The following is a 15874-nucleotide window of genomic DNA, read 5'->3' on the forward strand; positions in this document are numbered from 1 at the left end:
AGGCAAATTGCAACCTATCTAAAACCTATCATCTTAGAGAATTGCCTGATCCTAAGAGACTGAATTATTTTTCAGGATCACCCAATTCTCATTCAGTGTAAGAAAGAGGATTCTGAGTTCAGACCTTCTGACTCTGAATTCCCAGCTCAAATCACTTTGCAATCATGTATCTCTGGTCATAAATGAGTAGTCTACAATAATAGAAATTTAGTACTCTGAAAAGCTACTGAAAGAGTTGGCAGTTACATTTTCCTCTGCCTTGTCGGGTACATGTCTGGAGCATTGTATCTCATCTTGGGGCTATGTTTTCAAAAGGATTTTGACAAACAGAAGCAAGTCCATTTTGAGAAACCCCAGTATAGAGAGACAACTAGAAACTATGAGGTAGACTGGGCAGATAGGCAGTGCAGAGATAGTGTCTTGATCCTAGAGTCAGTAAAAACTGAGTTCAAATTCTATCTCTCAAATGCACTAGTTGTGTGACCTGGACAAGTCACTTAAGTTAATCAGTCTGATCCTCAGTTTTCTCATCTGCAAAATAAGGATAACAGCACCAACCGCATAAGTTTGTTGTGAGGATAAATGTCTAAAGTGTTTTGTAAGCCTTACAGTACCATAATACAAATACCAGTGATGATGATGATGATGATGATGATAATTATCTTCATTTATCATTCTTCAATTATCCAGAAGACTGTCATGTAGTAGAATCCAAACATCCCAGAAGACAGTATTAGGAACAAGGAAAAAAAAGGGTGGACCAATGAAAGTTTACATTTGCTCCCACAGGAAATCACTTCAAGCTACAAATCTCTCTGGTTTCTTTACTTTCCTTGGTGTCAGACAAAAATGTTAGACGGTGAACAGGAGAATTTTCTTTCTCTCCTCACAAGATGCAGGTTGCTGGGAGTACTGACCAGTGGTATAAACTAATTCCTTTTTTCAGTTGAGCCTCTAAGCTGCTCTCTTCCTTTTCTTACTGTCCATTCTTTGTTTTCCAGGTTATAATGAGCACAGAGTGGCCAAAACTACTTCCAGTAAGTATTTTTCCCACCATCAGCCATCTGTGAGTCAGCCTTGTCGTTCCCTTCCTGACCTGACCCCAGTGAGACAATCTTAACCACACATATAGCTTGTGGTTGAAGTCCTTTCCCTGAAGTCCTTTCAGGTGTCATCAGTAAGGAATTTCAAGCATGGAATGAGCTGCCTAGGGAGATAGTCCATTCCCCATCACCAGAGATCTTCAGAAGGAGACTGGAAGTGCCCGAGGTCATAAAGATGGAATTTGAATTCAGATTTTCTGTTCCTAAATCTAGCACTCTTTCTAACATATGACAACAATGGGAAAAAGAACTCTAGATTGCCATAGCTCTTTCAGGCCTCCCAGTTCCTTTTTCAGTATTTGAATGGTAAGGAGTTTCCTAGCTGTCCCCACAAGCAAGTCAGATGGAGCTCTTCACAATTGATCCTAAGCTCTGTGATGGAGAATGAGGATGGGTGGGGATGAACTCACATGATAATTCCCTGAGGAGCCCTGATCTCAACTTGCCTGATTAATGGAGTCACCAGCAGAGACCCTCAACTTACATGCTGAGGAAAGGTCATGAAGCTCAGCTTAGCAGTCACTGGATGAATAATATTCTGCCAGCCATCCATTGAATAAACTTTTCCTCAATGGAGGTCTCTGGACTAGTGTCTAATGACCCCAGATTCACTGAGTTCTCTACTTGAAGGCACCTGTGGCCCCCTCCATCTCTAATGCACACTTGTAATATTATAGAGGAGACAAGTTGGATTCACTGGCTTCTGAGGTCCCTTACAACTCTTTATTATCCATGACTCCATGCCTTTTTTGGAACTTTTTTCTCTAACTCCTAGACCAACCAACAACCACATCAATATCTTCACCCCCTTACAAGGGCCTGAAAGTTAAATAGATAGGGAATGCAGCTGCTTCTGCCGCCTATAGACCAAACAGTCTGGGGAGAGACTTGCTGTTCAAAAGTTCCATAATCTCTATCCTAAAATATAGTTGCATCCCAGAGCAAGGAACCCTTGGGTGTGGGATTTGGTGTGGCACCCCAGATCATATATCACAAAGACCAGAGATAAGGGGGAGAGAATTATTTCATAGTTATAGGGAACTCCCAGATGAGGAACATGTCTCTTCCAATGCAAAGTTAAGCACATTATCTGCAACTTACAGTCTTAGTTACCTAGAGCAATGAGAGGTTAAGTAATTTACTCACATAACCAATATGTGTCAAATAAGATTTGACCCTGGCTCAGTGATTAATAAACTATGGCTCTGTGAAGACCGGACAAGATTGAATTGCCTAACTCTGCCATTAACAATTAGCCGGAACAATCATCATAGAAATTGGAAATGAGACACTTGTCCTTCTCAAAAGGATGATTCAAGACATTCCAGGCCTAAGTTTTGCCAACAGAATCAAGCAATCAACAAGTATTTTATTAAGTCCATTGCACGGGCAGTGTACTAGGTCCTGGGGATAAAAATATAATGAATGAAACAATAGCTTGAGTGAATGAAATAATGCTTACTAGAAAGGCATATATAATTAAAAGTGGGAGTTTACAATTGAACCAGCCTGTATCTCCCAGTCCCTGTATACTTTGGTGACTGAATCCCAGGACCCATAGCTCAAGATTGAGAGAACCCAGAAGGAGACTCAGCATCCAAGTCAAGAAGAGTATCTTCCCCCATATCTCATGTTCGTGATATTAATATATGTAATGTTTCTTAATGATCTTTTCTCAGATTCTCCAGTAACCACATTCATTCCAGCAACATCTCTGGCTCCCTCACCATTCTCCAGCTCCACAGGTAAAAACCACCAGCACCTCTTTTATTTCCTGGAACAATTCTAGATGTGAGACCAGAAGAAGGGAGATAAAAAACAAAAGGGGAACATTAAAAGTGGGAGCTATTCCACAAAATGGCCATCAGTGGGGTCCAGATGCTGAGTTTTTCTCTCAAGAAGGAGCAGGACACTGATAACTGGGTATTTTCAGGTGCACTGACTGATGTGCCTTAGTTGCAGGTACAAAGATTTCTCTCCTTTTTTTCTATAGCCAGTGGCCACAGCCTAGAGGCATTCACCTTGAACTTCACCATCACTAATCTGCTCTACTCTGCAGAGATGGAGCACCCAGGCTCCAGCAAATTCAATTCTACTGAGAGGATCCTGCAACGTCTGGTGAGATTACCCCACCTCCGGCTTCATTTCCTGCCTGTACAATTGTATTCTTCATACCTTTGATTTCAGCTACTTACTTGCCAGGATTCATCTTCCCCTTCCTTTGTCAGCTTGGCCCCTTATTCCGGAACAGCAGCATTGGCTCCTCCTACTCTGGATGCAAGCTGATGTCCCTGAGGTGAGAACCAGGAAAATTTAGAGTTGAGCAATTCGTTTGAGAGTATATAGTCTCTGTTCTCCAGTATTGAAGATTTCATAATGGGGTATTTCCAAACTGGGGCTCATGGGGTATAATAGCAAAGATCTCCACATACTGTCCTCCTGCTATATCTCCTCCATGTTTAAATTCCCAGATTGCTTTCTCTCCATCCATTTCTGGTCCATGGGTTCTCAGGAAAATAATTTTCCTTGTAAGCCACAATTTAGGATAAAAGCTTATATAGCAAGATAGTTCTCCCCAGTGGGGATTTTTGGTTATTTAATCTTACCCAGAAGGTAAGTAGACATCATGGAGAGTCTCCACCAATCTAATCATCACCTGCAACCCTCTCCTACCACTTCATTGTCCCTTTATATGAGTGCTCCCTCAGGCTAATTTCTTAGCACCAATGACTAGACTTCCAACAATATTTTCTTTCCCAGACCTATGAAAGATGGATTAGCAACTGGAGTGGATGCCTTGTGCACCTATAGGAGAGATCCCAACAGCCCTGCCCTAGACAGAGAGAGGGTGTACTGGGAGCTGAGTAACCAAACATATGGCATCTCCATGCTGGGCCCCTATTCCCTTGCTAAGGACAGTCTTTATCTTAATGGTAAGTAGACTCACAGAGGCAATTCCACCTGCCTCATTTTCTTTTTTGTTTCACCTTTCCCCCATCTTTATTTTAATCCAATCCCTAACCTACCCTAAAACTAATATCTACTCTATCCCTTGTTGAGGTTCTTATATAAGAAAACTCTCCGTAGCACTTAACTGGAGAAATGATTACTCATGACTCCTGATTTGTTGTCATCTGTGGCAACCTTATAGTCCTAGCCAATACTTCTATTTTAAAACATAAATTGCCAGTATCATTTTTTTGTTTTTACATCAGATACATTTCTCAAGAAATCCTCCTCCCTTCTAGAGAGCCATTTCTTACCAAGACAAAAGAAAGGGGAACCATTTAGCAAAACTAACCAAAATAATAAAAAAGTTTGACATTATATATAGTATTCCATATCCATAACCTTCTACTCCTGTGAATAAATGGGTGATGATGCCTTCTCTTATTTATTCTTTGGGCCCAAGCTTGGTCATTAGAATGCATTTTAGTTTTAGCATTGACTTTGATGGAGACATTGCTTTTTTTCTTCTGGAGTTCAGACTTGTGTTTTCATCAGTAGAGAGAGACTCCCAGTATGTAAACTCCCTCCTATGAAGATGGGCAGCTTGTTTGTAACCTCAAGTCTTACACAATTGCCTGAAGTATTGTGAGGTTGATACCCATGATCATGTAGCTAATGTGTTTCTGAGTTCTAGACTTGATCTCAGGTCTTCCTGATTCCACATCTGACCCACTATCCTCTACACCTTGCTGTCTCTCATAGCCCGAGACAAATAGTGTTAAATGTATAAACAAACAAAGATGGAGAGGATAATTAGCTAATGCATTAGACAGAATCTGTGTCCAATAAAACTTCAATATATTGAAAAGATTGCTAAGGACTAGCAAGGTAAATTTTATCAAAGAAAAAGGTACAATTCTGCAGTTAATCTTAATCTGATTGCAAACCCAATTGGAGAACGTTCTAAAACCATTGAGATGTATAATATCTAGAAGGAAGGATATAATAGTTCTGCTGTCTCTTAATCTAATCAGGCCTCATGTGGTATACTGTATCTAGTTCTAGGCCCACATTTTAGAAGGAGCATTGACAAGATGAAGCATGCCCAAAAGAGGGTGAATAAAATGAGGATGAAAACCTGATATACTGTGTAATAGGAAGACTAAAAAAACAGATTTTTCTCAGTATAAAGGAAGAAGTTTCTATAAAGCAAATAATAATCATAATTTATTATTGTAGCCTTTAATATAGCATTTTAAAATGTGTAAAATACTTGAAAATTATTATTTAACCCTCAACCCTGAGAGGCAGGTGCTATTATTATCTTCATTTTATAGGTGAAGAAGTATATTCCAGGGTTGGGGAGGGAGGAGAGAAGGTTAAGAGAGACTTTCTTCTTCCTTAGTGTGCAAAATATTTCCAATAAGCCAGAAGGCTGAGGAAGAGGGAGACCAGAGAGACAAACCAGGCTTGACTGATCAGAGGTTTTGCTCTCTGTTGTATTTCCAAAGACCAGAGAATAGCAAGAGTGTATTCATTCAAGTACCTAAAGTCCTGAGGACTCCAACCTTGAATTCCCTCTCCCACTCCTACCCCCAAGCTACACATTTCATTTTTCTATGCCCAGGACTGCCTCTCAGGTCAAAGAGCTGGAGAAGGGGGGGCATAGGGAAGTTCATTCCTTTTCTTCTCCTATTAGGACATCCTCCAGATTCAGTGAGGACTCAGATTGAGTCATCTGGACTCAGCTATTCTCCTCACTTTTATCCTCTCTGATTGTCTCTTTTCCTCCTTCCTTTGAGTAGTGTGCTCCTTCCTTTATACATCTTTTTGATTTTCCAGGTTATAATGAACACATTCCAGTTCAACCTTCAACTAGTAAGTATTTAAACATTGAGATTCCTTTTAATTTCTGGTTTATGTTGGAATCTCAAGCCTTGTTTCCCTGGATAAGGACCCCACTATGATTCTATGAAATAGCTATGGCTTTCACTATAGTATTTGGTCCTATGGCACACTCAGGCACCACAAGAAAGATGTCTCTATTGTGGAATGGCTACATGTAGAAGTAGTGAGTTATTCATCACATAGAGATTTTCAAATGGATACTCTGATTATTTGTCAGGGATCTTGTAGAGTTTCTGTGGAGTTGGTGCCCTCTGAGGGCTCCTTCAACTCCAAAGTTCTATGATTTTAGAAGGGAAAAGCCTGAGACCTTCAGAATCATGCCCCTCCTATTCCAGAATTCCAAGTTCCTCTCTCATAGGTTGGTTAATGATTACTAGTCAAGCTATCCAAATAGGGAGGTAAAGAAGACAGGCAGATTACAAATTTATGCAAAGGAGTACTGAGAGTGAGTCTCACACCATGGGCTGCTACGAAGTCCTGAATTTCCTCATTCTTTCTCTCAATATATGTATAAAAGATTCATTGATGATAGACCTTATCTGATGATCATATGGTAGTTTCCTATTTTAGGGCAGTCATCAGAGAAATTTGATTATGTCCATTCAGTCACCTTTTGAATAAATCTTTATTGGTCACCACCAATATGCAGAGCCCTGAACTCATTCAAATATGGGCTCAATTAACATTCACATTCATAATGCTTTTCTGTATCTAACCATGGTTTTTCATGACATTATTATCCTTTTTACAGCTTTAGGAGCAGGGACTGCATCCTGGTCTACAACTTCTCTGGGGCCTACAAAACCGGGAGGCTCCACAGGTAGGAACCCTGTGATTTCAGCACCCTGGAGAGCAACCACCATGGGATCATAACTACTGACTGGGGAAATAATGTCTTTTAAGTCCCAACTCTTTCAAAACTTCTTCATTCCAAGAAACAGTCATTTTTCAAGGGAAGGAAAGTCAGCATGTGAGACTTGTGTCCCATGTTCCAGTAGTCAGACAAGATTGTAATTTTTGGCAATTTAACAACCTGGAAAAAATCTATGGGAATGAATCCATCTAAAAGCTGAGGAGAGTGAAGGACCAGGATATGCCATTTAGGAAGCCCCTAAACCAAAAAAATTCCCCAAAGGAAGTGCATCGTCTAGAGCACTGTTTTCTCCTACTGTGGCTGAAACTCTCTAGCTCAATTTCTATCTGGAGATTGCAATACTTTAAGCCAAGCTAATTGAGCCATTCCCTTCTCTTTGAAGTTCATAGTCCATTCCCCTCATAATAGCTTCCATATAGTGATGTTCTCGATGGTTTTCCATCCCAATAACTTTTCAGCTCCTGTGCCAAGTGCATTCACTCCAGAAACATCTCTGGTTCCTTCACTGATTTCCATCACCACAGGTACCAATGATCTGCATCTATTATTCATTCCAAGGAAAATATTCATTGGGAATGAAATTTGAAAATGGGAGATGAAGAACAAGGGTGGCATGGGAAATGTTCCCTCATGGGGACACTAAGTGAGACGGGATGTTGAGCCTTCCTTCCAGAAAGGAAGAGCACAATAAGAGCTGGGTGCCCTTGGGTGTGCTGATGTACTCAAGCTTCCGATATGAAGGAGTCTCTCTTTTCCTCTACTACAGCCACAGGTCACAGCCTAGAAGCTTTCACACTGAACTTCACCATCACCAACCTGCTCTATACAGCAGACATGGGAAACACTGGGTCCAGTAAATTCAACACCACAGAGAAAATCCTGCAGCACCTGGTGAGATACAAACTACCACAAATATCCTACTCCTTCATTATCTTTATCTGCGAGATTTCTGCTGCATATCTTAGATTCTAGACCCTGTCTAGGTAAAAATGTACTTCCCTTATGAACCATCTAAGTAGCTTGATGAATAATAGTATTATATAGCACTTTAAAGTTTGCAAGACACTGTACATAATGCATCTCATTTGATCATCATAAAAGCACTGGGGTAAAAGCTATTTTCACCCATATTTAATAGATGAAGTAGTTGAGGCAGACAGATGTTAAATGATTTGCCCATGGCCACACAGCTAATAAGTTTCTGAGGCTATATTTGAACTCAGGCCTTCTTAACACTCTAGATTTTATCTCTATTCACAGGGGACACCTAGCTATTTAAGTCTTGATAGAGTGCTGGACTTTAAGTAAGGAAGAACCAAATTCAAATGTCACTTTAGATACTTCATTTGTCTTTTCTCAGATAGCATTCTACTATAGAGTTGTGTGGTGAACAAATGAGATAATATGGAGAGTGCTTTTTAAACCTTAAAGCATTAAATGAATTTTGTCTCTAATTATTATTCCCTTCTCCTTCCTTTACCAGCTTGACCCTCTGTTCAGGAATACCAGCATTGGCTCCCTCTATTCTGGATGCAGAGTGATATCTCTGAGGTGAGATCCCGGAAGCTTAGAGCTGTTTTGATGAGGGTATATATTTATTCTCAGCTCCTAGGTACACATCTAGAGTTCAAGTTGAACAAACAACAAAGAAAATTCCTCCCTATACTTCTTCCCTGTTCAAATTACACAAATTGCTTCATCTCTACCACTCTGATTTGGATTCTTAGAACAGTGATTCCCCTATAAGTCATGATTTGGAACAAATTCTCTAATGTTAGATTCTCTTCAATGAAGATCTGTTGTTTGTACAACAGTCCTACCTACACAGTAGATATAGAAGTTTATCACTCTTCCCAGGGTCAATTTCATCTTTTCTCTTGGGTGGCTCAAGCATCTCAGTTTCATTGTTCCTATCTCTGTAATGCTCCCTCAATGTCTGTCATCATTCCAGGGGTCTCTATCAACATTTCCTTTGTTAGTTCTAGGAAAGAAGGGTCAGCAACAGGAGTGGATGCTGTGTGCCTCCACTGGAGAGAACCCAGCATCCCCTTTCTGGACAGAGAGAGGGTTTATTGGGAGCTCAGCACCCTGACAAATGGAATCACCAGGCTTGGACCCTACACCTTGGATAAGAATGGTCTCTACCTCAATGGTGAGCAGCTCTGCTGTGGAGAGTGAATCATCTGTCTCTCTCCCAGTCCATCTTTGTACAATCCTAATACTAAATTCTTCTCCTATTGTCTTTACCTCCCCTAGAACCTTTTCTTCTCATTCATCCTCTATTTATCCAACTGCATAAAACAGACCTTATTCATATCTATTTCCCTAAGATGCCATTTCTTCTTGTTTGATATTGTTTAGTGATAGCTATGGAATTTATCAAATTTCCCTTCTCAGTTACTCCCTAGAATAAGATTTCTAATATAAATAGGTATTTATTTTATGGTATTATTTGCTGCTCAGCACTCCTATCCACCTAATCAGTACTCCACTGCACATAACCATCAACCGTTTCCACAAAAACTCAGGCAAATCAATTTTCATCCTGCCTCAATTTGGAGGTCCCTGCGTCAGACTCTCTTGACAACTAATTTCTTACCATATATAGTATGTCATGGGCAGGTCTTATATGCATACTTGCATTATATATACATACATATATATATATATATATATATATATATATATATATGTATGTGTGTGTTATGTATGCATGTATGGATGGGCAAGTAGGTACCAGGCCTGGAGTCAAGAAGATTTATCTTCCTGAGTTCAAATCTGGTCTTAAGACACTTACTAGGTATGTAATCCTATGCAAGTCATTTAACTGTATGCTTCACTTTCCTCATTTGTAAAATGAGATGGAGAAAGAAATTGCCAACCACTTTAATGCCTTTATCCACGAGCCCAAATAATATCATGAAGAGTCAGATATGATTGAAATGACTGAAAACAACAAAAATATATTCATGCACACACATACACATACATATGTATACCATACATACTGTGTTAAAGTCAGGTCTAATAGATCCACACATACATAAATGTATGTGTATCTCCATGTACGTGTATATGGAAAATACACATGTATATATCATATATAGATATATTATTTTATATGTATGTATGAAAAAATGTGTATTATGTATATACCCACAAAATAAATATAAACTGATGTGGGAAAAGTACAAGCAGCTGGGGGAAGAGCAGCTTAGGACAGACTTCATGCAGAAGATAATATCTGGTCTGAGTGCTAAAGAAGATTAAGGATTCTAGAAGTCAGAAGTGAGATCATTCCAGACAAGTAGATGCTAGATTATCTTTTGTTGGTAATTCTGTACAGAATTCATTTTTGGATATAAACTACAGATATGCTAGGTTCTCCCAGACCTAAGCTTCTAAGGAAAGAAATTATGGGGACCTCTCATTAACTCTGGGTCTTATCTCTCTATTCATCATCTTGAAGCTTCCCAGAAAGTTAAAAGACTGGGAAAGGGATTCTGGAGATAAGCCAAGAAAGAAGAAATTTGCTTCGTTGGACTCTAAAGACCAGGGAAAATAAAAAAAATGTATTGATTTGAATGTTAATCTATATATCTATAGATATAATAGAGATTTCCCACAGTTTTCCCCAAAATTACAAATTATTTTCTCTACTCTTCATGTCAGAGGGTAGAAAAAAGAATTTTCATCTCTCTTTTCCCAAAGAGTAAACCCCTTAGAAGCATGGGGTAAGGAAACAGTTCTCAGTGTGATTGTTCTTCTCCCATTGTGTTACTAGGGAGTTCTTTTCCTTTTCTTTCAGTCTTGTGATCCTTCTTACTTATCTGTCCTTTGGTTTCTAGGTTATAATGAGCATGATTCAGCCCTGCCTGCTACCAGTAAGTGTTTTGGCATTTAAGTCCCCTTTGAGTCCTTAGCTTTATTCTCTGTATGACACTGGAAGTTGGAATTTGATTTAACAATATGAAATATGTGTAGCTTTGCCAAGTACCTTTACTTAAAGTCTATTCAGGTATCTTAGGAAGGGAGGAAAAGTCCTATAGGTAGAAAGGGTTACTACCTCAAAGAAGTAATGAGTTCTCATCCCCAAAGATCTTGATCACAGACTTGATAGCTGATTCTCAGGGATACTGCAGAGGGAATTTCTCAACAAAATAGCTTCTGAAGGCATTTTAAGTTCTAAGATTTTCTGGGGAGAAGGTCTTTTCCTCTCCTCACAGGAGGGGAGACATACAGGGAAAAAAGTCATCCAAGATTGTTCCAACCTTTCCTGACTTGGGGGGCTATGAAATTTCTCTGACAGAATTTGACTGATGATTACTTGCTAAGCTATTCCCACAAAAAATTGGGGGTGGGGAATTCATAAATTCACAGGCGCCCCTCAACTCTATGAAAAAGTCATAAGGAAAGTCATAGAGTTACATCTTATGTAGCCTTGATTTCTACTTAGTAGTCCCTAAGCTAGATAGTATTGTAGCCAAAATGGCACATTGGTTCATTCATTGAATAAACAAGCCCCCTCCTTCATTCTCCTAAATGAAGGCTAGGGAAGTGCTGTGTTGATGCTTTGAATGAGCTCTGTGTTAGTAAATAACTATAGTCTCTGATTCTTCTTTCTTCTTCTTCTTCTTCTTCTTCTTCTTCTTCTTCTTCTTCTTCTTCTCCTTCTCCTTCTCCTTCTCCTTCTCCTTCTCCTTCTCCTTCTCCTTCTCCTTCTCCTTCTCCTTCTCCTTCTTCTTCTTCTTCTTCTTCTTCTTCTTCTTCTTCTTCTTCTTCTTCTTTTTTTTTTTAATAACACTTCTGCAGCTTCTGGGCTAGGCAGTGCATCAACACCAGCAACTCCCCTTGACTTCACAGGGAGAGGAACCAACACAGGTAGGAATGTGGTATCTTCAGTACCTTGGAGAGTGATCAGTACAACCTCCCTTTTCTCTTTCCCCCACCTCCCAACTTTACTGCTTGGGCATAAGCTGGGGAGAGAAAATACTTTCTAAAAGAGGAAACAACTACTAGGCCTTTTAAAATCTTTAATTGTTTAGAACAGCATTCATCTGTCAAGCCAGGGGCAAAAGAAGTTAGGACTATTTGACTTGTCATGTTACCTTATAGTCCTATGTCACAGGGACTGGGAAAAACGGTTATTCTTTGTCAATTAATTCAATTCAACTCAGAAAGCATTTATTCATCATCTACTATGTGCCAGGCACTGTTCTGAGCACTCAGGAGTCAAAGCCAAAAGAAAGAAAGAATTTTTGCTCTCCAACAACTTGTTCTTTCAATATGCAAATAGCTTAAATGTGTATAAAATATATACAGAGTAAAAACAAAGTTATTTCAAGGAGATAGAAATAGGGAAAGAACAAACAACTAGGGAGGTCTGGGAAGGTCTCAGGGCTGTGTTCTGAAAGAAGCTAAGGCATCTGAGACAGAAGTAAAAAGTTAAAGAGAATGCTGAGTCAGAGCAATATCTTTGGGAACTTGTCATGAGACCTTGTATTCCTCTTTGAAGGAGAAGACTGTAGCAACCCAGAATATCCCAGGCAGGAAGCCCTAGACCTGACAAACTTTAGTAACAAGGATCCTTCACATCGGGCCCCATTCCCTTCTACAGTGGTTGATTCTTACCTTCCGCTTCTCTGGATTGAGTTCCCACCCAGTGGCACTGCCTTCCATCCTATTCTCATAGATCCTGCCTATCCAATCACATTCTGGTCTTAGTAATGGTTTTTAATCCTCATTTTTTTCTCATCAGCTCCTGTGAAGACTACATATGTCCCACCAACCTCTTTGGCTCCACAATCTTTTCCTAGCACCACAGGTAGAGAGCACCTTCATTTCTGATTCATTTCCTGAAGTGTCTTACTGTTTTTAGAGAAGAAATTAGGAAATCAGGAAAAGAGGAATTGGGGAAGGAGAGTTGTCTCCTAACAGCATCAGTGGGATCAAAGGGCTGAATTTCCATCCCAAGAAGGAATAAAGACAGAATCCACAAGCTATCCTTAGCTATTCCCACTGATGGTCTGCAGGGCTCCAACATGAAATTCTTTACCTCTTCTATTATAGCTGGTGGTCAAAGAATGGAATCTTTTACACTGAACTTCATCATCACCAACCTACTCTACACAGAAGACATGGTGCGGCCTGGATCCACCAAATTCAACAGCACAGAGAGAATCTTACAGCGCTTGGTAAGCCTCTACAAATTCCTGCCCCAAGTCCCACCTGCACAGCTTCCTTCCCTTTACCTTGGTTCCTTACCTGCCTAGATCTGAGCACACTGACCTTCTCCTTTCTTTGCCAGCTCAGTCCATTGTTCAAGAGAACCAGCATTGGCAACTTCTACACTGGGTGTAAATTGGCTTCTCTAAGGTGAGTCCAGAAGTCGTAGGATGGAAATTGGAGTGTGGCCCTTGACCCCCTCAGGGATACAACCCTGTCCCCCCCCAGGCTCTCCACCAAGGTGGCTTCTTCACACTTAGTTACATTTTTAAATTCCCAGATTGCTTTATCCCTGTTTCTTTTATGCATTAGAAATGTGATTTCCCTTTTCAGTTATTCCTTAGAACAAGAACTCTATTTTAAGTAGGTTTCTCTTTTATGAGATTATTAGCCATTCAACACCCCTACTCACACAATCAGTGCACCACTGTCAGACAATCATCAACCATTTTCACAAAAATCCAGGTATTTCAATTTCACCCTCCCATGTACTGAGTGGTTCCCCCAATCAGGCTCCCCAGCATCTAACCCAGTACTATATCTTGTATCATCAATGTGTCTTTTCCCAGATCAGAGAAGGAGGGATTAGCAACAGGAGTAGATGTAGTGTGCACTCAATGGAGAGACCCCACTAAATTCATTCTGGACAGAGAGAAAGTCTACTGGGAACTGAGTAACCAGACACATGGTTTCAGCAGGCTGGGCCCCTACACCCTGGATAAAAACAGTTTCTACCTTAATGGTGAGTATTCAATCAACTTGGCTCAGGAGATACAAACACAAAGAAGGAAATAACTCCTACTTATGAAAAGCTTACATAATGGTGAAAGAAGGAACAGGGACATATATAAACATACAGCATAAATTTACAGCTAATAAATGCAAATGTATAGAAAATAGCTTAAGTATAAAGTAGTTTGGGAGGGAAGGTTCTAGCAAGAAAAACCTCATGAAGATTGTGCTTGAGCTGGGTCTTAATTGAAAGGAAAGATTCTGAAGTAGAGATAAGAAGAGAATATATAGCAGAATTGGAGGATGTCCAGAGTAAAGATAGGAAGATGGGAGTTGGAATGTTTTGTGAGGAAAAGAAAAAAAAGCTAGTTTGGCTGGCTTGTAAGCTGCAGGAGGGGGTGGAAAGAAAGACTGGAGCCAAAGAACTCTAAAAGCTAAAAAGAGTTTGTACTTAGTCCTAGAGAATAAAATAGGCAATTGGGAGTGTCACTAAAGATTGATTGAGTAGGGGAGCTGCATGGCCAGATCTGGGTTTAAGAAAAATTATTTTTAGCAGTAGAGTATATAGTGGACTGTATTCAAAGGAAGGGAGACCAATTAGAAAGCCTTTGTAATAGTGTAAGTAAGAGAGCATGAATTATGGTGGTAGTTGTGTGAGTAAAGGGAAGAAATTAGTTGAAAGTCATAAAGGTAGACAAGGGAAGACTTGGCAACTTATTGGATATGTGGGGCAAGGAATCCAGGATAATGCTAAAGTTACAATCCTGGGGAATGGAAGGATAGTGGTTCCTTTGACGGAAATAGGAAAATTGGAAAGAACATCACTTTAGGATCAATGCTCATTTTCTACATCATCTGTCATAGTGCCAGAATAATTTTTCTCCTATTCTTCCTATTCAACTTCAGACCCTGACCACACCCAGATGCCTTCCCTATTGTTCATTTTGATCGATTCTTCTGAAAATCACTTGTCTATATATTTTGGCCATTTTTTCATTGGAGAATGGCTATAGTTTTTTTTTTTTATAAATATATATATAAATATTTTTTTTTTTTTGCTGAGGCAATTGGGGTTATGTAACTTGCCCAGGGTCACACAGCTAGGAAGTGTTAAGTGTCTGAGATCAAATTTGAACTCAGTTCCTCTTGACTTTAGGGCTGGTGCTGTATCCACTATGCCACTTAGCTACCCAAGAAATGATTATTTTTATCAGAGAAACTTGCTGGAAAAAGTTTCCTGCTTTCCTTCTAATTTTGGTTGTTTTGTTTATACAAAACCTTTTTAATTTAATGTAATCAATATTATCCATTTTGCTTCACATGTTCTTCTCTAATTCTTGTTTGGCCATAAATCCTTCCCTTATTCATAGATCTGACAGGTAATTTTTTCCCATGCTCCCTAATTTACTTATAATACCACCTTTATATCTAAATGATGTACCCATTTTGACCTTATCTTGGTCTATAGTGTGAGACATTGATCTATGCCTACTTTCTGTCCCTGTTTTTTTAGTTTTCCTAGCAGTTTTTGTTGAAAAATGATATTGCCCTAACAGTGTGGAACTTTGGGTTTATCAAACACTAAGTTACTTTGATGACTTCTATATATTGTATTACTATCTATCACTTTAATTTTTAGCCATGCTCATCAGATTGCTTTGATGATTACCATTGTAGAATAGCTTGAGATCTGGTACTGTTTCAGCCTGCACTTTTGAGCAAAAAGATGGAACAGCATATATACTGTGCAGGTCAATATAAAATCCTCCCTGCTTTCCATTGTTACTAGAAGCAAAGTCTTCAGTCCTTTGTTACTCATGCCAATTGCTTTTGTCCACTTATTGGGATTCCTCCTTGGGGATTATTGCTCCAGATACTGATTGGAACAGGGACCTCTGAGATCCTTTGCACTTTAAAGAGTTTAAGAAAGGAATCTACGAAGCACTCTAAATTGAACTTAATTTTGTTCTTAATGTGCTTAACCCAGCCAGGAGGCCGGAGGAGAGTGTGGAGACATCAAGGACAAACACTGAAAGGATTTGCTTTCCTCTTGTTTCCACAGGCAAGGGAAAAGAAAAAATAG

At 39.5% G+C, this 15874-nt stretch overlaps 1 protein-coding gene across 7 annotated transcripts in view; it reads left to right on the forward strand.

The window, feature by feature from the left end:
• LOC100924545 (mucin-16) overlaps positions 1-15874 on the forward strand; it is a 169033-nt gene that overhangs the window by 134001 nt on the left and 19158 nt on the right. For all 7 annotated transcript variants that reach the window (XM_031948281.1, XM_031948282.1, XM_031948279.1 and 4 more), the window contains 17 exons: positions 1002-1037; positions 2783-2848; positions 3097-3221; positions 3332-3399; positions 3864-4036; positions 5895-5930; positions 6712-6780; positions 7293-7358; positions 7601-7725; positions 8318-8385; positions 8814-8986; positions 10683-10718; positions 11647-11715; positions 12593-12658; positions 12904-13028; positions 13142-13209; positions 13629-13801. In XM_031948281.1, the coding sequence (XP_031804141.1) occupies positions 1002-1037; positions 2783-2848; positions 3097-3221; positions 3332-3399; positions 3864-4036; positions 5895-5930; positions 6712-6780; positions 7293-7358; positions 7601-7725; positions 8318-8385; positions 8814-8986; positions 10683-10718; positions 11647-11715; positions 12593-12658; positions 12904-13028; positions 13142-13209; positions 13629-13801 (1542 nt within the window). The remainder of the gene's footprint in view (positions 1-1001; positions 1038-2782; positions 2849-3096; positions 3222-3331; positions 3400-3863; positions 4037-5894; positions 5931-6711; positions 6781-7292; positions 7359-7600; positions 7726-8317; positions 8386-8813; positions 8987-10682; positions 10719-11646; positions 11716-12592; positions 12659-12903; positions 13029-13141; positions 13210-13628; positions 13802-15874) is intronic.

The sequence above is a fragment of the Sarcophilus harrisii genome, chromosome 1 (genome assembly GCF_902635505.1).
Source record: "Sarcophilus harrisii chromosome 1, mSarHar1.11, whole genome shotgun sequence".
Classification (NCBI taxonomy): Eukaryota; Metazoa; Chordata; class Mammalia; order Dasyuromorphia; family Dasyuridae; genus Sarcophilus; species Sarcophilus harrisii.